At 39.1% G+C, this 21163-nt stretch overlaps 1 protein-coding gene across 1 annotated transcript; it reads right to left on the bottom strand.

The window, feature by feature from the left end:
• Positions 1-7310: 7310 nt before the first annotated feature.
• LOC310966667 (cystathionine gamma-lyase-like) lies at positions 7311-17963 on the bottom strand. Its single transcript, XM_083940479.1, has 12 exons — positions 17736-17963; positions 15338-15419; positions 15102-15197; positions 14798-14907; positions 13507-13641; positions 13318-13375; positions 13074-13151; positions 12492-12644; positions 12002-12123; positions 10867-10919; positions 10413-10551; positions 7311-8417 (listed from the first exon to the last, which is right to left on the bottom strand). Exons 1-12 carry the CDS (start codon positions 17919-17921, stop codon positions 8403-8405), a joined length of 1227 nt encoding a protein of 408 aa, XP_083796605.1. The 5' UTR covers positions 17922-17963; the 3' UTR covers positions 7311-8402.
• Positions 17964-21163: the final 3200 nt, after the last annotated feature.

Genomic DNA, 21163 nt, shown 5'->3' with positions numbered 1-21163 from the left:
CTTGAACTCCAGGAAAGCAGCAGAACAGAGCCAGTGGAGAGTAATTAGAAGTGAGACATGAGCTGTTTTTGGCGAGTTGAAGACCAGACATATTGCTGACAGAGCTGCCAGAACATGTCGTAAATAAAACAGAAAACATCATCTCAACGATCAAAAACACATTTACAAAACCATTTGATTTTTTCCCTGCCTGCCCCTGAAGCTCTTATTTTCTTTCCACTAGTTTTTCAAATCCAAATTAATTTACATCAATGATTGTCATTCTTTAAAAGTTGCAGTTCATTTTTTTTTGTTTCTGGCAATGCTAATCATTAATCAGTGATCAACCTCATTCTGTTGTTGCTCTCATTGAAGTTGCTCTGTATTAGTTTAAATGTGTAAAGCATCATTTTTACTTTATCTTTCAACTCTGCATTTTCATTAATGGATAAATGGTAGGGATGCACAGATGCTGCTTTTTCAGTCCCAATACATGGATATAAAGTACCGATCCAATACCAGTGTTTAATTAAATTCACCCCGGATAACTTTTCTGTTTTAACTAATCATTATGAAGTAAAAGTTGATTGCAAAGTGTTATGGCTATAGAAAAATGTCACCACCGGCGTTTAGACTGGTTTTCTATAAGCCTCACTTTCACTATGAAATCCTGTCCGTCTGCGGGTCTGAATTACAGGGAAAATGGCGACTCGCTTAATGGCACAAAGGAAAAGGAAAAAGCTTGAGTTGTGCCTGTACTTATGAATAAAAAAATCTATACATACTGTATATGCATGAATAAAAGCAACAACAACACTGCCCTCAGAACACAACATTTTGGTGGACACAACGCGAGTGCTCTCAGAGACCATGGCTGGTTAAGTTAATCTTTTGGTTGAAGAGTAAGTAGAATTTCAGCCAACCAAGTTTTTCTTTGGTTAACTACAGCCCTACCATTTTCTACCAAAAAGCCCAGTACAACCATTGTACAACCAGTGAAAGCAGGTTCAGTGCATGCTCAAAAGCCCTTCTTTATATTCACCACAAAAACAGGATAAATCTAAATATGGATCATAAGTGCACCTGTCATATTGCAGTATATAGACTATATTTATAGGTTATAGGTGCTTTATATGTTTCTTACTAATATACTTAACTACCTGACTGACACGACTTTCATGACGTGCTTCATATTGTTCTCTTTTTATGACAAACAAAACCTAATCCATTTTTCACGATTTTCACGAAATTTTCATTCTTTCCCAAGGGTTATAAACAATTTTAAAGTCGCCCATGTTTTCAAACTCGGTACCTGTGTATGTCTATTCTGATATGTACCAATATGAAAACACAATATATAATGCAGAAAATGATGCTTGTGGTGATTTAGAAATTGTGTCATATACCAATTTATTTTATTTATTCTTTATTTAAATGGTCAGCAATTGTTTATTCAGCTGTTTATATTATATTCATTTCTAGAATTTGTTGAGAATGTAATCCATTGTTTGTATAATTTATAATAATGTTAAATATTCTTTTATACATTTATTTGTTTAAGACCGCCATCTTCGGAGAACCTTTGCAGAGTCATGATATGAAATCACGTCATACAACTGTCAACCCACATAGAAAAGGACATAGTTTCATCGGCGGCCATATCGGAAATCAGTGAATTTTTCCCCCTCATAATCTATCAGTCTATTGGTTGACCCTAATCATAATGTTTGTGTTAGTGGTCTCTGTTGGCTGTGAGTCACAACAGTTTCAATGACTGAGGGCCTGACTCATCTGTGAGGACAGAGGGGGGTGGTGTGCTGCAACTGTAGATGATGTGGATGGGATGGTTTTTTTGTTATGTTTTTACTCTCTGGATAATGAATTTCCAACAGCAAAGACAAGGACTTCTGGGAAACAAATGAAACATCAGATTGAGACTGAGACCAGAATCTGCTCTGTCTGTCTCCTCAACAACACAACACACCTCATACTATAAATAATTGATATGATACTTCGACAGGGTCAGGAGCAGGGAAAATACCCCCTCAAGCTCAAACAACGCCTCCATCCATCCCCTCTGTGTTAACACTTTCGATGTATTTCCGTACTCAGGAGATACATTATTCTTCTGTCTGAGCTGATCGACTCCTGTAGAACCTTGGTCTCTCTGAAGAGCCAGCTCAAACACATTATACTGCATCTTAGAAAGTGTGTAGATGGAATATATCACAGCAGATGGAGGGTAATTATGAGAAACAAGACACAATTTTCTCCTTGATCTATTTCCTTGCATGTGTGCAGGGGACAGCATGTTATGCTGTGCTGGTACAGATTTTAGCCCCAAGTAACATGCATATGTATTAACCTTTGCTTGACATGGTGAGAGTGAACAGTGTACTTCCACCAAAGTGTTCACATACAGAAACATTAAGTGGACATTTACAATATACAGTCCTTACAGCCCTCTTATGATGTATTGCATGAAGTTTTTCTAATCAACGTCCATGACATACACTGTGGGGTTGGTGATCGTTTCTATTGTCATATCATCCAACCAGGGTTAGTCAAGATCACCTATATAAGTGATTCGATCACCTGGGGGCTGCAGGAGTAGGAGGGGGCTGCTGGCATTCGTCTCAGCATGCCAGTGACATGGCAGACTTTGTCTTAGTGTCAAAGGAAAATGTACATAATACAGTTACAGGTATATGAATAAACATTTATTAAAGAGTTTGAATGTTTTATGTAAAGAAGCTATCCTCTAAATACTGAAAACACACCACTATCCACACGGCTCTCCCATATTGTTCCCCAATATGTGAAGTACCGGCATTTTTCACAGACTTCATTCTCTGATGCTCACGACGTCATTACTCCACTATATCTTTACATATGAGATATTTGTTTGCTGCTATATCAGTGCTCTGAATGTCACTGGTGCTGGTTAACGAGGCTCAGCGGGCGGACATGCTTCTCCACCAGAAAATTCTCCAACTACATTAAGTTAGGTAAAATCCCGTCTTACAACCCTTCTGTTGTCGATAAGAGACCATGCAAGTTACCTTTTCTTCTTCTTTTGTTGTTGTTTACTTTAACTTTCTCTGAATACTGTGAACATATCCATACAATACAACATTTGTTCCACAATTCTTTGCACTACCTCTTCACTCTTGCACTTTCTGGAACTGAGTAACTTAGCTTGAGTTGTCTACTGCTGCTTTTATATGGCTTTAAAATTCACTGAGGCAGCTCATGCTAAACATTTATGAACTCTGTACTCAATATGGATAGAAGTGTCCACCAAATGGTGCGTACATAAGCACAATTTCATTGTCCTTGTAGGCCTGTCCCTGCCAGCATCACTCATGACCTTTTACATTCAAAGCCAGTGGGCCATGTTGCTGCCCTGATCAATACTTACTGTAAGAAGGATGCAGACAATGAAAGGCTGGTTCTCACATAGACAAAGCACATCTCTGCTTACAATAGTATATGTTCAGTAAATCTACCAGTTTGCGCAGTGTCCTTATCAGACTTATCTTGAAGATGAAATACTTGTGAGCACTAATGGTGCTATGTCAGTATGTTTTCTTTTAGATTTGGCATTAAGACATTTATTTCAGCCATTTGTTGAGTACATTTGATTATACCTCCTATCATTATATTTAATGGCAGTAGTGTTTCAGCAGACATTTACTGTGTGAATTGTGAGTCATATTACAGAGAAGCATCCAAAATGTCCAAATATGTCTTTTTTGAGATTGCTGACCCCAGCTGCAGTTCAGTTGTGTGTATAATTGACATAACAAACCACTTACATGATCAACAACTGTTGCTGCTGTTTCTGGTTTTCCCAGAACAGCAGAAACATAGACATAATTCAGTACATCAATACATGACTAATTATGTTCTTTGGAAGCAGAGTGGTTGAGAGAAGAATGGGGACTGGAACCCTTCAGACCTGTAATTATAGTTTTCTGTACCCTTGACACTGTCAAGGCTACTCGTTGTCACCCTCTGGTCCAACCAAGAGGATAATTCATCTTTAAACTAATAAGTAATCTGTAAAAAGAAATATGGCCATTTTCCCTTTCTTTAAAACCATGTCAAGTGGTAGATTAAACACTGCGTTTACAGTATATCTGGCAGGGCTGACATTCAGTGCTGCAGGACCATTTATAACAAACAAAGCGTGGCAGACATGCTTTAAAAATGAACATCAATGCGGACATCCATTACAACCAAGCTATATAACATGACACTGTACATGAAGGGTAATACACTGAAGGTCAGCTACACTGGAGTAATTTTGTGTTTGGTCCAATTGGTCTTATTCAATCTACTACTTCTATATGCTTTAATTTTAAGGGCTAATCATCAATTATACTAAAATTAAAGGACAATATGTCCTCTTTAACCATGTATTTATAACACAGAGAACACATTGTACTGGGATTACGCCTGCAGTTATTCTTCATTAGAACTCTTTAACTGGTTCTCGACACACATGGGGTTTTAATCACCTACAAAACAGCTTTATTTACCTTCTCATTTAACCACAGTGATTTACATGGACAATAAAACAGCACATACACACTGTTGCTGTTCAGTCTTAGGACCCCTCCAAGCAAACAAACTGGTTTATGTGGAACAGAGTTAGTGATTCAGGAATCATTCATTGTCTCATCAGGCAAAGCGGTCCACTCCCAATGTTTAATCAGATATAGATTTACTTCACTAAACCAACACTGCCAGAATACAGAGGATTTATTTTTCATGTGATCGAGACACATTACAAATATCTATTTTTGAGAGGTACTCAACAGCAAAGTTAAGTACCGAATGAGCTCACCCAGTGAACATGACTTTGTGATTAAAATGAAAAGAATCTTTCCATGTTCATTTAGTAGCTATTCATGGGCTTTTGATTGAATCAAAGATTTCCCAGTTGTCATGGAAATGCTAATTGTTAACTGGACTAAATTGATTATTTTTTAGATACTTTGGTAAAATAAATGTTGCTGCAACAGTATTTAAATTTTTGTATTTCAATGTCAAGCAGATTTTAACTACACATTGAAATACAGTCATTGAAATGCTGTTGAAACAATAGATTTTAGTAACTCAAGCAGCTAAAAAATACTTTTCAACCAAATTTAGCACCATTTTTACTTGGATGTTTAAACATGCTATACATTCACCTTAAAGGAATAGTTCTACAAATTTGCTTATGTGCTAAATTATGAGATTGATATCACTCATATGTCTGTACGGTAAATATGAAGCTTAGCTTAGTTAGCTTAGCTTAGCACAAGGACTGAAAATGGACAAACAGCTAGCCTGACTCTATCCACCAGAATCTGTCTACTCGTGCCTCTAAAGCTAATTAATTAATACATCATATCTATTTTTTTTTAATCTGTACAAAAAACTGTGTAAAAATGACAAGTGGCAGTGACTTCTCCTGGCCAAGAAATAGTCCAATAAATGGCAAGTTGTAGCTTTATGCGCTGAATTGTCCTGGGTAAATTCTGGTGTCAGGTATAGTCACCAGTTTGAGTAAGAATGTCAACTGTCTCGTAAACAGCCGTAAGTAAGCACTTCATCCAGAGAAAGTTGGACTCACCACTCTTTTGCATCTTTCGCCTCACTCATCTCTTCGGTATGTTTTGGTAATATACTGTCGTTCTTACAGACTCTAGACAAACATGACTGTTCTGTTTACAGTTGATGTCACTTCACAGGACTTTTGGTAACCAAAGTCAATATTTAAAATTGTTGCTTTGTGTCGCCATTTTTGCTGTCACAGTTACTGACATAGCAAGTCGCCCTCTGAGCGCCAAACCTCTTATCTACATATTTGTGTACATGAATGTCATCTACAACTGCAGATGTGATGGAGTGCAGACGGCGTCGAGTGAATGCAAGTGGGCGGTTTCTTTTTTTTCTGTGATGCAACAGATTATAACCACGCATTAGGAACCAAAACAGCCACTTTATGTTTATACTGAAGACTTTCGCCGCACATTTTGTTGTTTAAACTGTAGGTTAGGTGATGTACTGTAATTCCACAGTCATATTTAAAATAAACTTCAAAAGCCCACAAAGCCACATCATAACCTCTCATGTCTCCCCTTAGTTGTATCATGAGAGACAATTATCCATATTGATGGAGATGTGCTCGCCAAAAAAAGAACCTGGCTGACTGAAGGGAGCTGACAACCACTGAAAACCTGCAGTGAATGATGATGTTTTTGAGAAAAGTCTAAGCACACACTCAGTGACAAGATCCAACCACATGAGTCAAGGTTGGGAGTGTTGAGAGCTGAATTTCAAACACCTCAGTAGCTCCTTTGCTGTACAGGAGCAGTGTCTGACATTTAGTCCCATCTAGCGGTGAGGTGGCAGATTGCAACCAACTAAATACGCCTTCCAACTTTCTCTCCCTTTCCAAGTGTGTAGTTGAACCTCTGGTGGGCTTCAGGTAATGTAAAAAGAATAATCAATTAGTTGTCAACTATTAAATTAATCTCAAACTATTTTTGATAATCAATCAGTTTGAGTAATGTAAAAAATAGTCAAAATTATCTTAATTCTGATTCTTAATGTAAACATTTTCGTGTTTCTTTACTCCTATGACAGTAAAATTAATCTTTGAGATGTGGACAAAAAACATTTGAGGACATCATGTTGGGCTTTGGGGGACACAGACATTTTTCACCATTTTATAGACCAGACTCTAATCGGTTAGTCTTGGAAATAATCAATAATCAATGCAGTCCTAGTCATTATGTAGATATGAAAGGCTCAATTTAAGCTAATGAAAACCCAACGCTTTTTAGTTTCAGGTGATTATACACAAATGAAGACACTTAATCTATTCCATTTCTGCCAATAGATCCCCTTAGGGCATGTTTCATTAAGCCTTTTGAGGCGGTGTTTCTGGTTGCTAAATTATCAAATTTAGCCTTTGGCAGAGATTTGTGAGGTAGCATACTTATACAAAACCTAAATGGCTGATTCAGAAGCTCCTCAGGGGGGTAAAATCCATTACTAAAGTTCCAGTGAAGCACTGATCTTCTTTAGAAAACTGAAACCTCCTTGTGGAAATGTTATTGTTGATTTGGTCATTAGGAAAACAAGTAGCTCACTTGATCCGAAACCCCAGTTTGCTGCCGACCGCTATCCAGGATAAATTGGATGTGGCTCATCGACGGTACGGTTACTGGTGCTGAACACATAATTACACTGCTCGTGTTTGTAAAGCAGGGTGGCTAAGAGAAAGTGAGAGACTGAGACTTGTACTGCAAACTGATTTTAATGGAATCCTCGCTTACACAAATGACATGGACTGTGAGTGGTCTGCTCCAAATGAAGGGTATACTTGAGCAATGATGTGACTACAGGGGGAGAGCAGAAGGTGGAAGTGCCTGAGTGATATATGCGTCCTGACCTGGAGGAAATTGTTTTTTTATCAACACCAAGTGTTTTATCAAACATTATGCTGAGAAGTGCTCCTAGAACAGCCTTTAGTTGTTATTATAAAAACATTTAACATCGTCATTGCTGAGAAATTCTGCTCCAAATTAGCCATGTGATTATAAACACTCCCTCGTTAATTTGCAAAAATCCTCAAACGTGAGGAATAGCATTCCCTTCCTCTTGCCTTAAATGGCATACACTTGATGAAGCGTCATATTGATATTCTGCGACCAAATACACACATTTATATTAATAACTTTGAATTGTTCTTCATAAAACCATTTAACTGGTTCTGAAGAAGCCTATAAAATATTTGAGATGTTGACAGTAAAATAATATTGAAATATTTCTGACTTCTGGACAGTAGATGGCGACATTAGTTTCACCTGTATGAGTCTAGTTAGTCTGACTAATGAGAGGTAATTAGTAAGTCTACATCTCTTACCTGGACAAATAAGAACCTTCACAGGCTTATCTTTTACAAAGGAAACTATTCCAGAGAAATAGGAAATTATAATTGCAGAGTACAGCTGCAGTTGTACTCAGGGAAGTGACATTTAGAGACTGTTCTGTGCATCAAAACAAGTTTGGTGTTTTTCCTTCAGAAACTTACTGACTAGGTCTGTGCCACATTAAAGCCCTCCAAAGAAAACTAAAAACAAAACAGACAGCACAACCAGCATAAGATAAAAAGGCTACAACTAATGATCTAGTCAAATAAAACGATTCATGTAAAAATTGTGGTAATTATTCACATATAGCAAGATTTGTATCTTTTTAAAAGAGCAAGCTGTTCCCTGGTAGTTGAATCCCTGCAGTTTGTGCGCTGAACTGAGGTACCAAGTGTTGATCTGCGATGATTTAAGACTTCAGGTACCGCCGGTCTTCATCCCGACTCCGACTGATTTGCGCCTCAGCTTCGAGGATGCCCTGAAGACATTTCACTTCTTTGGATGCTATTAAAAAAGGCAAGAGAAGAAAAAAAATGACCAGTGAAATCAATACACAGTCCACCTCCAGGAAGCAGCACACAGGCACTTTTTCCTGAAATGACCCGCAAGCACATCCTTTGAGCAAACATAAGACCACAATCCATAATTGTTTCTCCTCTCTTTGCTTGAGCAGCTGAGCCAAAATGTCAGCAACTTCATAAATGGCACCAACACATTGGAGAGCTCCGAATTATTAACAAACAGCTAAGTTCATGGTTCAAAACTAACCCAAGGATGAGGAAGCTCGGCCGGAAATTTAACCGCCTGCCCCAATCGGACCTGCCATCCCATCCAATTAAACGCTTCACCCATCAGGTGCCTTTTCCCCAGACCACACAGTCATTAGAGATATTTGTCTCCATTTAAATTCCATTTGCTGCAGATGGGCAGCAGAGGGATTCAGGGAAATTATCTGAATCCTGAGGAGAGGAGTTGCAGCCTGCCATGAAGGATACGGCTGCATGAGTTGGCAAACAGGGGTTTTAGGAAACTTAAATTTCCTACTGATAGTAATGCAGTCAGTAGGTAAGAATTGGATCATTCAAAAGCAGCATACTACAACTCATTTAATAGCTTTAAGCTTCACATGCCAAATTGTTTCTAAATGAGCTGTTGCATTCTAGCCGTTTCATTACTTTGCCCCCCCCCCCCCCTTAATGCATCTAGGAATAATATAAAACACAGAGAAAAAACAATGATTCAATCCAGATCCTGTGTTTGATGCAACCTCGGCAGCCATGAAAAGGGCAGAAAGAAGATGTCGACACCAGCCGTTTGAGCAGAGAGAGAGGTGATAAAAATGCAGATGTCTGGACGAGCCAGGCCAGATCTGCCAGCAAATGGTGCAAGAAAAGCTGAAACAGAGCAATGAACTTGGAAATGGATTCTGGGAACACTCGAGTTCTTCTGATGAGTCATTTTGCAGAAATACTATGAACAAAATAGTGACGAGAAGCAAACAGCTAGTAAATCAACGTATTTTAAAGATACAAGTGTTTGAAAATATAAACATTTCCCCAACATTTTAGAGGGTAAAACAAAAAAGAGTGACTTTGGGAGAAGACATATAAACAGGGATTTGCTGAGCAAGTGCGAATATACCCAGTGGACCACAATGAGTGACTTACCCTGCTGCACACAGATACAGACTGCACAGTGCATGATGGCTCTGGTCCATGTAGCAGGGAGAGGGGGTTTATGGAATGGGTGGATAAGCCACAGCCGTCTACAAAGTTCACAGCGTGCAACCACTGCTACATCTAACTCAATCCTGGTCTGCATCTCTTGCCGACCTGGCTCTCCTTAAATATTCCCCAAGATAATTATCACTTTTTCTTCAAGTCGGAATTGTCTTTATTCTGCACCATACAGGTCAAATATAGTATATAGTTTATTGTGAGCCTTGAAAGTAAGCAAGTGGCATACTGCTTGGTCTCAACGCCAAAAAGAGAAAATATATACGTGACTAAGAGAGAGTACTTTTAAAAATGTTTTAAATATTACCCACAAGTACAGGTCGTAACTCACGGACATCCCACACAGCTCTGTGTTCTGTACAATTACAAGGTTTTATCTAACCACAGACGCACGGGTGTATTTATCCTCTGATAAATCATTAGCTAGCCTCACTAGCATCTGGATTGGCTTCAAAGCATTCACACCATAAAGCTCAGTGTGTAGTGGATTTTGGGGGAGAAGAGACACTGTGGTGCAATAAATACTACTTGTGGTATTTGTGACATTTTCTGTTTTCAGCATTTAAAATAGTGCTACTTGCTGGGAATTCTTTTCTAGAAGTTAAGTTCTGCATAGATTAAAACTACAATTACAAACTTACAATTTCTGAAAAAATGGTGTAATGTAGATTTCTATCCCTTATTGACACCAAACTTGGTGTCATTACTTTATCTGTTGATTTGAGTGGTTTACTGGACTGATCTGGTGTTGGATGTTACTCACAGCAGCAGCCAGCGCTTGCTCTAGGTCATCAATGATGTCAGCCTCATCCTCCAGGCCCACAGAGAGACGGATGAGTGTGTCACTGATCCCCAGCACAATCCTCTCTTTCTCTGGCACTGATGCATGGGTCATAATCGCTCTAAATTATGATTGAAAACAGACCCATTTATATATGAGCCACAAACAGAAAAACATCCTGCCGTTTTAATAGAAATTAGAGCAGAGACATGGACTTTAATGAAAATAAAGTGTCTGATAAGAATTGTATTTCCTGATCTCTGCTGCTCCCTTGTGGTGCTACTGGTAATATTACATCTCTGCTTACAGTTGCACATTAAAGTTATCATTTTGATTATTTAACTGTAGTACTATTTCTGCATGTTAATTGATATCGTGTTTTACTGCAGAATACTTAGTATTGAATATGTATAATATGTTCTGCAGGGATACTTACGGATGTTCTGCTAAACTTTCATATCCACCAAGACTCTCAGCTATGGCAAACAACTGAAATAAAAAGAAAACAGATTACATGAAGTGAAACATAGTGCAGGTTATAATGTTTTTAACCATAAAAGAAGGAATTTAAATATAAAGTCACACAACAGATAAGTAACAAACTACAAAAACTACCCATTTTGTGCTGTTTAAACCCATTACTGCATGATATCGGTGTTTTTATGCATCTTTAGCCATTTAACTCTTTTACTCCAACGTTACAATGTATGCATATGGTGATTCTTAATTCCAGGACTGTTTTCCTAAAATAAGATTTTTAAAAAATGCATTTTATTGTTCTGCCTACAGTACCATGATACAGTCAGGATTCGTACACCTTTTCAAGCACTTTCAAGGTCGATTGTCACGCTTTTCCAGCACCTTACAGCTGTGGTAAAATAATATATATTTCTATGAATACATACATACATACTGATAACAATTATTTCATGCTTTCACTTATTTTATTTCTATTCTGTAGCTATTTACTGTGAACCTGCACCTTTTCTTAGCCCCATTCACACACTGTCGTTGTGGGGGTGTCATGCTTTTATTATGTCCCTCCATCTGTGTTAAAGGCACAGAGACAGAATAGGAGAACAGATCTGTTGTGGATCTGCGCCGGCAACAGAGGTAGATACAGAGCCGCAACAGCGCCAAGCTGACATCCGTGTGAAAGGGGAAACCGGCAGGGTGCAACGGAACTCAGCAATGAATTACCCATATCCCAGGTCAATATGTGACAAAGCAGCGTTCAGTGCAGCCCATGCTACTTATTAGTAACTTACAGAATCACTGCGTGCAATAATCCACCGTCTGTCCCCCTCTCTCTTTTCTCTCTCTCCCTCTCTCGAACACACACGCTGCGGTCCATCTAACGTTTCACCTCAGCAGCTGCAGGAAATGCTTGCAAGTAGGACTTTAGTGCTAAGGCACCCTTGTAATTGAGCAGTAGAGTGATTTTTTCCTTCATCAGTCCTCTCAGTCTTGGAGTCTGAGCCAGTCGTTTGGGAAAAAGCCCCTCAGTACCTACTTCCAAACACAAAACCAAGCAGTCCAGATCAAATCAAAATATAAAACTGCCACATTACTTTAAGGTTACTGAGGAAGGCACTGGCGTGCTCGAGTTTCCCCTTGATGTAGAAGGTGATCATCCCTGGACATCCGGTGCATTGCCTCTTCATCACATCATGCTGAGGGTGAGAGGGCAGACCTACACCAAGAAAGGGAAAACAGTCAGGTGGTGATTACAGGATGTTTCTACCTCATTAAAGCATGGACAAGTGGGTGTGTGCTGGATTTGAAAAAACTTCTTTGAAAGTGTGTATGATTTTTGTTTGAGAGTACACCAGAAGATTGATAGGAAAGGGGGGGGGGTGTAGCAAAGGGCTGTGAGAACATACTGTATACTAATACTATTTGCTCATGAGTCCTGGCGTTCTTCCACACATCATTAGACTAAAAAAATAAGGTGGCAGAGAGATAACAGACATTCCCTTAACAATATGCTAACATGATATGAGAGTAAATAATGAAGGTTAAATAAAACTTGTTTGCTACACTCCAGTGCTGAGAGATTACCTGGGAAGATGACCCGCTCCACCCTGGGATCTGCCTCCAGAAACTTAGCAGCAGCCATGGCGTTCTTAAAGTGCCGTTCCATCCGCAGATTTAGCGTCTTCAGCCCTCGGTTACACAGGAAGCAGTCAAAGGGAGACGGTACACAGCCCAGGGCTGAACCAAGGCAAAATCACATGGAAAGAGAAATAATTACCCGAAAGAGGTCACAAAGCCTCCCAAAACCCAGATCAGGCAAACAACAAAAGCATAAACAAATACCTCCTTCTCAAAAGGTTTTAAATTGGTGCCAAACTTTGGCCTCAGGAGCATGTTTTGGTTGGTAAATGAGTGAATGTAGGTCAATACTGACTGTGGCAGAGCAGGACACGAAGTAAATATGACACTAGAGCCAGCAAACATTTAGCTTCTTTGACAAATGACTTAAACCATAAATCAAGATATTTAGCCACTTTCTGTCGATTGACCTATTGTTCAGCACTTGTCTGCTGTACAGTATATCTGATGTAGCCTGTGGAGGCAGCCACTCACTGCTGTAACCTGATAAATGGCATTTTGTCAATGCAGATTGCACTTTCCCCTCACCATTCTGCAGAAACTTCAGGCGATCATACAGGTCTTCTCGGTTCACTGAGGCCAGACCCATTACCACGTCACTGTGACCTGTCAAATTAAAAGACAGGAATAAAAGGTGGATATTTTATACTGTCTAAATTCCATGTAATTGGGAGCAGAAGAAATTTTACCAGTTATGTTTTGAGAATTAAGTAATATATTTCAATAATTTTTTTCAAATGCTAGTTAAACTGTAAAGATGTACACAACTTACCGTTCATGTATTTGGTAGCCGAGTACATGCAGATATCAGCTCCTAAAGCCAAGGGGCGCTAAGTCACAAGACAAACACACAAGTTAATCAATAACTTGTTTCCACATGAACTGGAATTTGATTGCAGGAAACTATTAAACTGCTGCTTCAAAATCCGAAGGGCATAAAATGCACATCTGTCACTCTCACCTGGAAGTAGGCAGACATGAAGGTGTTGTCAACTACCACCACTATGTCTTTGTTGTATTCGTGGGCCACCTCAGAGCAGGCCTTGATGTCAACAACCTTCATCGTGGGGTTGGTGGGCGTCTCAATCCACACAAGCTAAATGAAGAAGAAGCAGCATGTTTAAGAGGATGCATTCAAAATGCATCCCAACATGATAGCAGTGTTGTAATATATCTAGTGATGTCTTTGTCTGCATACTGGGGTCCATATAAACAGTCTTGAATTGCATAAGTTGGGTCTTACTGGAAAGCTGAGACTCATTTGGATTTAATGAGCCCAATTGTATTGATGTTATTCACCATAGTAGTAATTTCGTTGCAGTGAGACTGCAAGTCGAGTTTTCTTTTTTAAACGTAACGTCACAGTATTAAATGAGCTGTTGTGAGCTCTAGGATAATTACAGCCTCTTCAAAATTTGCAACCACAAACAAGAGACATAGAATATCCAGAGGATGGATGGCTTTACCGGGTATATTGACAATAAGGGCGTTTCTGAGCAGTTAACACAACAGAAGTGCTCCCCATCCAGTCACTGAAAACTGCAATTTTTGCAGAAATCTCCAAATGTCAAAAGTTTGACACTAAATCACAGCATGGATTTTTCTATGGTGTCCCTCTGGGTTTTGTTGTGGTATTTTGGAAAGCTTCTTTTTTTTTTATTCTCGAAGAAAAGAAAAAAACATATTACATTTAGGTCCAAACGGTAAATGTAACAAATGGTATCAGTCATCAATACGTCATTTATCCATAAATGAGGGTGAGAAAGGGAATCATATACTTCCATCATAATGTTCCAACCATAACTCTAAACATTTGAATAGGTACCTAACCAAAATCACAGTTTATTACAGATGTATGGCTAGAAAAACTTTCCAACGTGTTGGGCTGCATCTCAAATTAATCTTCAGGTTCCCAGCTTTCAGATGATGTTAACCACTTATGTAGCATCTACTGTTGACATTTACCATCCCCTAAAGAGCCCCTGTTCCTCACTAAAAAAGACAAAAAAAGTTCTGTGGTTGATCTCGAATGGTTAACCTGCCTGTTAAAAATAAACACACTGCCAATAAGTCAGAACATAAAAGTGCTGATCCACAATGATTACTTAATGTCTGCCCAAAGGGAAGTTGCAAACCCAGTTATACAACATCTAGCAAAATGTCACTATGTATGGTAAAATCAGTTTGAAGAGAGAACTACAAAATATAGCTACAGACAAATAACACAAAGAACACTTTATTCTTTGACTCACTTTAGTGTTGGCCTTCAGGGCAGCCTTCAGCAGCTCCGGTTTTGTACAGTCAGCAAAAGACACCTCAAGGCCAACTTCAACAGCAATTTTTTGGAAGTAGCGGTTTGTGCCTTTGCAATTGAAATAGCAAAATTAAAGTTACAATTTCCACTAAAGCAACTCACACAATATGCTTACTCTTTCACATAAACAACACATTTGTACAAGTAAGTAAATGTCGGGTTTCCAATGTCCTATGAAGGCTTGTCATGTTTGAATCATATTTTTCTACACAGTCATTGTCTGTCACAGAGGGGTGTCTTACCTCCGTACACGTCGTCCATGCAGACGATTCCATCCCCCGTCTTGAGCATGTGGGTGATGGTCACTGTGGCTGCCAATCCCGAAGCAACAGCAATGCCTGCAAAGGAAAAAATGTAAAAATCATTTTCATGTCAGAAGATGCAGTTCGCATACATTTCCTCCCTTTAAATCTTTACTCTCCGTGTGAAATATGGCTGACATGGTTATGTGAGAATAAGTTCTAACAGTCTTACTTACAATATTTTGCTCCATCCAAGGCTGCCACAGCCTTCTCGAGGCAGTTTCTTGTTGGGTTTCCACTCCGGCTGTATTCAAACCCCTACATAAGAAACGCGATAAGAAGACATTTCAGCCACCTGTGTTCAATCAACAATAAAAGACCGTGTTCTGGCCAACATGTTGCCCAAATACAAGTGTGCATGAATGCATTTTGAGTTCAACTAAAACACTGACAATTCCTTATAACTTCTTCATCTCTTTTAGCAAAACTAAGATGGATGGCATGACAACATGTTCACCAACAAGGCACTCCATACCTGTATTGACCTGCCCTTTATGTCCAAGCTAAGCAGGTTCTTAAATTTGTCATCAGTTGGATTTTCTCTAAATCGAGTGGGTGCATGCACAAGATTGACAACTGTGAGAAAATCACACCCTGTAATTTACAGTTATAATAAGTGTTATATAAGCGGGGGAAAACTGAAAAGTTGTCCTGGATTAAATGGAGGTAGAAAACATAGCCTGGAATGAGAGGGTAAAGCAAAGGTTAGCTTAGTGCTACAGTTCTAGTCTGACTAGTTCACTCAGGTTTGACTATTTCTGAACAAGCAGCAGCCGGTTTTTTGAAGAGTAAAATAGGTTTTTAAAATGTTAGGAAAGGGAGGCATTGTTAGCTCAACCAGAATATTGTGCGAGTAGTGAGGCCGAGCATACCAGGATCTACAAAATAAGGTCAAGAGGCCAGCGTCAGCAGTGGGTGGGGGGCATTTCTCTTAATTTTGGTCATTTCACTGAGGATGCAGTTTTAGCTGTTAATGCTTTAAAATATGCCTAGTAGTCTTGAAACTGGGGAATATTAAAGACCACTCAATCCCCTTATAAATTGTTTGTGCATTTGCACAGAAAAATAAACATCATAAAGCCTAACTGACCTCTGCTCTCAGTCCCTACCATGATATGAGCTTTATGTGTGAGAATATAACAATGGCACTTGAAAAAAGGGACTTGTAGGCTATTAAGGGCGTGATCACATTATCCTTTTGGCCGCGGCCAAAACCGGTTTTTCAGCTAAAGTCTAGTACCTTTAAGTAGTGTGAGCGCACCCGCTCCGCGCTCAACTGGGGCCAGCTGGGCCGCCACGGCCCGCTTCAAATAGGTGGGCTTTAGCGGAGCCGTTTGCACATGTACGAGCACGAGCGTGCGCACGTGTACGCGCACGAGCACGAGCCCTACGGCAGTAGCGTTATGTCCGCCTGTTCTGACATGTAAATAGAAGGACGGACCATGCGCGGACATTTAACAACAACAACAATGGTGGGGAAAGGTTCGTGTTGGTGTGATGCGGAGGTGGAGTGTTTACTGCAGATTTGGTCGGATGAAAATATTCAAAAACAGTCGACAAGACGCACAAAAACTCCGAGGTCTGTGGAAAGATTTGTAAACAAAGCCACACACGCGATCAATGCGTGTGACGTGTTACGGCTTGAAGGCGTATGGACAGCAAGAAGCATTGGCCGAGGCCCTGGTAGTGTGAGTACAAACGGGGCTGGGGCGCGGGGGGGGAGAGGGAGGGGGGACAAGTACCCTAAAGTCCGGGTCTCGGTCCGGGAGGACAGTGTGATCACGCCCTTAGACAGCTTATGATTAACCTGCAGTATAATCATGGAAAGAGTCAAATTGCAGTTGTAAAAGTTAGATCTTGTTTGCAACAAAGCCTGTGACCTAAAATACAAGGAGAATATGATAGCGAGGGGGGACCCTGGTTATCCCACACAGACCTTTTTTTAGTCTGTAGTCCTTCACACATGGCCTGGTGTTAAGTTGTCACTGAAGGAAGACTCACTTTTGACAGAAGAAACAGAAGAAGGTTGTTTTGTGTATTATGTGTATATGAATTCTCTATACTTTATAGTCGTCTATGCACTTCCATTGTATAGACTATTACCATGCAGTGTAGTTGTGTATAGATTCAGACTGTGGTCCTAGTTTGTTATAGTTATTCCATTTTCTTAGTTTCTTGTTTTATAACTAAGGGTGCCCATTGCCATCAGCTTTTTTTCAAAGTCAACATGGAATTAGCCTACAAGATTATGATATTCATAATATGTATTCTGTGTGTTTTGTTGTGTTATCCGTGTGTGACTTGGCTGATTTAGGGCTGAGTGCCCGTTGGAATTAATAAACGTACTCCATCACAGTGTGATTCAGGCAGTATTATAGAAGTTATTTAGACATGTAGATGAGAGTTTAGCTTTACTGAATATATGAATATGATTTAAATATAATTTAAAAAACAATTGAATAATCATTGATAGTTTGGTCCTAGGGCTTGACGCACGTGCGTACCCCCGGATCATTCCCATCACCCCCCTCCTTGAGTGACCGAGGGCATCTAACAGCCTATCGGGCTACTTACGGCGTGGTTTCCTGGTTCCATCTGCTTGAACGTTGTAGACAGAGAAATCGGCGGCACTACGGCCATTGATTTCCATTGCTCCGGCTCCTGGCCGACGTGAATTGCCTCTGTGGCGAAAGATTTATACGCCGTGCTGAAGCCGGCAAACAGATCGCTCTGCTCTTCTTGTTTGCGCTTTTGATCCATGGCAATGCGCTCCTCCCTAAACGTGTACCACAGTGAACTGACGATGAGTGTGCATTACCACTGTAGTAAAGAAGGAAAGCAATTTAAGGTGGCCGTCGCCTGCGCTCGTCCATGTCAGCCTATCAGCGTCCATCAACAAGCGGCGGAGGGCACTGATTTGTGGATCAGCAGGGGCGTCCGACCCACGTGACGCTGTACGTTATTTGCATATACGTGCGTGTGTGTGTGTGTGTGTGTGTGTGTATTGGGTGTGTGCAGTGGGTTATGATGCAACGTTTCCTGCCGTTTGAGTCAGGAGGTTACACTCTGTACTAATACTATTACTATTACTATTACTAATACTATTACTTTAGCTACTTCACAAAGTCACTTGTTATATTTTTTAAACCGTTTCAAAATGAATGATGTAGTTCTGTAAAGTAAAACTGCAAAGACTGAACAAAATCGAAACTAAAACACTCCTGGAGGTTTCTGGGTCACCACCATAACATTCATTGTCGTTATTGAATTATAGGCTACACTAAATTTGGGGTATTTTTGATCATTGTGGCAGCATGGCACACACACAACAGAGACGTTTATCTGTGTTTCCATTCTTGAGCCATAGGGGGAGGAAGTGCACCATGCAGACTCAGTGACATCACTGGAGGCCTGTTCTCCTTCACTCTGCCAAAACTTGCTGCTCATGACAGAAAGATAGATATCAGGGCCACTGAGATACATCATGAATCAAATGAGATGAGAGAGAGCTAGGTAAGGAAAAAATAAGATCAGTAAATAATAAACAACCCAACAAAATTAAGTTCATATATCTAGGTATCCGTCTACCTCACTGCCCATTTGCACCTGTTTAACATGTACATATTTGTTGTCTTTTGTTTTTTTATTCTCTTTCTGTTTCTATTCTTTTATTCTGATCTATTTCTTTCTATTTCTTTTCTTTCTTTTTGTCATTGTGCAATTTCTGCTGTACGTGCCTCACCTTTAATTACGTGTGTGTGTGTGTGTGTGTGTGTGTGTGTGTGTGTGTGTGTGTGTGTGTGTGTGTGTGTGTGTGTGTGTGTGTGTGTGTGTGTGTGTGTGTGTGTGTCTGTGTGTGTGTGTCTGTGTGTGCTCTGCCTGTTAGCCTGCTTGTGTGTTTTCCACACCCATGCAGGTCATTGGTGAGCTGGCTCTACTGGTCTGCAGGGCATTATCTTTGCCTTGGCATGCAACGTCTTTACATCTCATGTTTCACTCACCATGGCAATTACGTACACCCAGTGGTACAATCTAACAGAGTCATAAGTCTTTGTTACAGTACTTAAAAGTATTTTTGGGAGTATCTGTACTTAACTTCAGATTTTCTTTTTCTTTCAACTTTCCTTTCAATCCAATACTTGTGCTAAAATGTATACCTTTACTCCAAACCATTCCCCCTAAGCAGGTAGAGCCTATTGGAAAACAGACTGCACGAAATCAGGCGGTGGTCATTCAGATTAGTCATTGTTGAATTATGTTATTGACAAGTACGGTAGGAAAGGAAAAGATGGAGGGATTAATAAAGGAATGGGAGTAAAGGAAAAACTACATTTGGTTCTTTAAATACTTGAAGTTGTGAAAATGTTGTTTTTCTTCAAGCGTTATGTGGGCTCCATTTTTTAGGTGGTGTACAAGTTTACAAAAATAAACTTCATAACTATTAAAACTCTGACTACTTCTAAATATCAGATACTTTAAGCCTTGTACTCACTTAATATTCTAAAACTCAATGGGTTTCAATTCACAAGCACCTTAAGAACTTGCACTACTAAATAACTGTACAACACTACTGTGCACTGTGCAGCACTATATGCCTCAGCTGCTATTCTTATTTATCTGTATATTTAATATTTTTTGTTATATATTGTACCTTAAAATGGGCTGTTGTGAATCATAACATGTGGATGACATTTAAATTTTGTACTATTTGCAATGACAATAACGAGATTTTGCTTCTAAAAGGTGACTTAACTTCTGCTAAAGTCCATTTCAAACAACGCCCTACTCCAACTTTATTATGTAAGGTATATAGACTCTATAATTATAGTGCCACAGTAATACACGGTGCATTTGAACAAAGACAGAAGTAGAAGAAAAACAAGAAATACTTGATAGTTGTAGTTACATAGACATGCACAGGTGCTACAGGCTCTGAGAAGTCAGACAGAACGGCAACACATGAGTAATAAGTAATAATATGTAAGGGATGGATTTAAATAAATATAAAGTCAAGTGAGCTATCTTCTCTTGTTACGAAAAATACCAAAACATTTCTACACCAATTCTGTTTAGTTTTAATTTATCTCGTTATGCTATAAACTGTACAGTATAATGTTAACAGTGGTGGAAAGTAACTTTACTCAAGTAATGTAGGCTTCTTTACACTTCAAAATGTTATCTACATAAGTATTATCCAAACTTTTTATATATATATATATATATATAAATAGGACTTATTAAGCAGAATGACCCTTTTTTTTTTTTACATTATAACACCTCAAAAGGGGGCAAATATTGTAATTTTATCTGTTTATCTATATTGTTGGGTGGAACAAAGCCGAACATTATTTCGATTGATTTAGCACATGTTAAAAAAACAAGAAGATTACATTCACGAGACATTAAGTATAAAAGGGATATGCAAAGGAAACCCAAACAACCCCCCAGGGTTTGGCGTGTTGGCTTCCCTACAATTATTTAACAATATTTAACAAAAAGGCAAAAAAATATAGTATACAATAAAATAAAGCTAATAATAATATAAATAAAAACAATAAAACATGAAAAAATGTATTCCATAATAAAGGACAGAAGAAATGGACAAACAAACTAGGCGGGTACATAAAATGTGAAACAAGAAAATAAAAGAAAAGGAAATGTTATCATAACAAAACAAAATAAAATTAGGCTTGTAAAATGTTTTTGTTTTTTGTTTTGTTTTTAACAGATGTTTTAAATGATAAAGGAGAAAGTTTCTGTAGGCCAGAGGGGAAAGAATGCCATAACCTGGAACATCTGTACAATGTAAAAAATGTCCTCCAATATGTAAGTAAATAAAAAAATCTTTATTTTCTAACACATTTATTGAGGAAATATGTATTAAACAATAACTTAAAACCTAAAAACGTCTCTAGTATTAGCAAACGACCGTTAATAACCTTTCCTGAACTCTCGCGATACTACGAGGCGGAAGACATGAGCCGAATCTTGTTCCCTACTCG

This window comes from Echiichthys vipera (genome assembly GCF_963691815.1).
Source record: "Echiichthys vipera genome assembly, chromosome: 3".
Taxonomy (NCBI): Eukaryota; Metazoa; Chordata; class Actinopteri; order Perciformes; family Trachinidae; genus Echiichthys; species Echiichthys vipera.
This window is presented reverse-complemented; position numbering and strand designations above follow the sequence as displayed.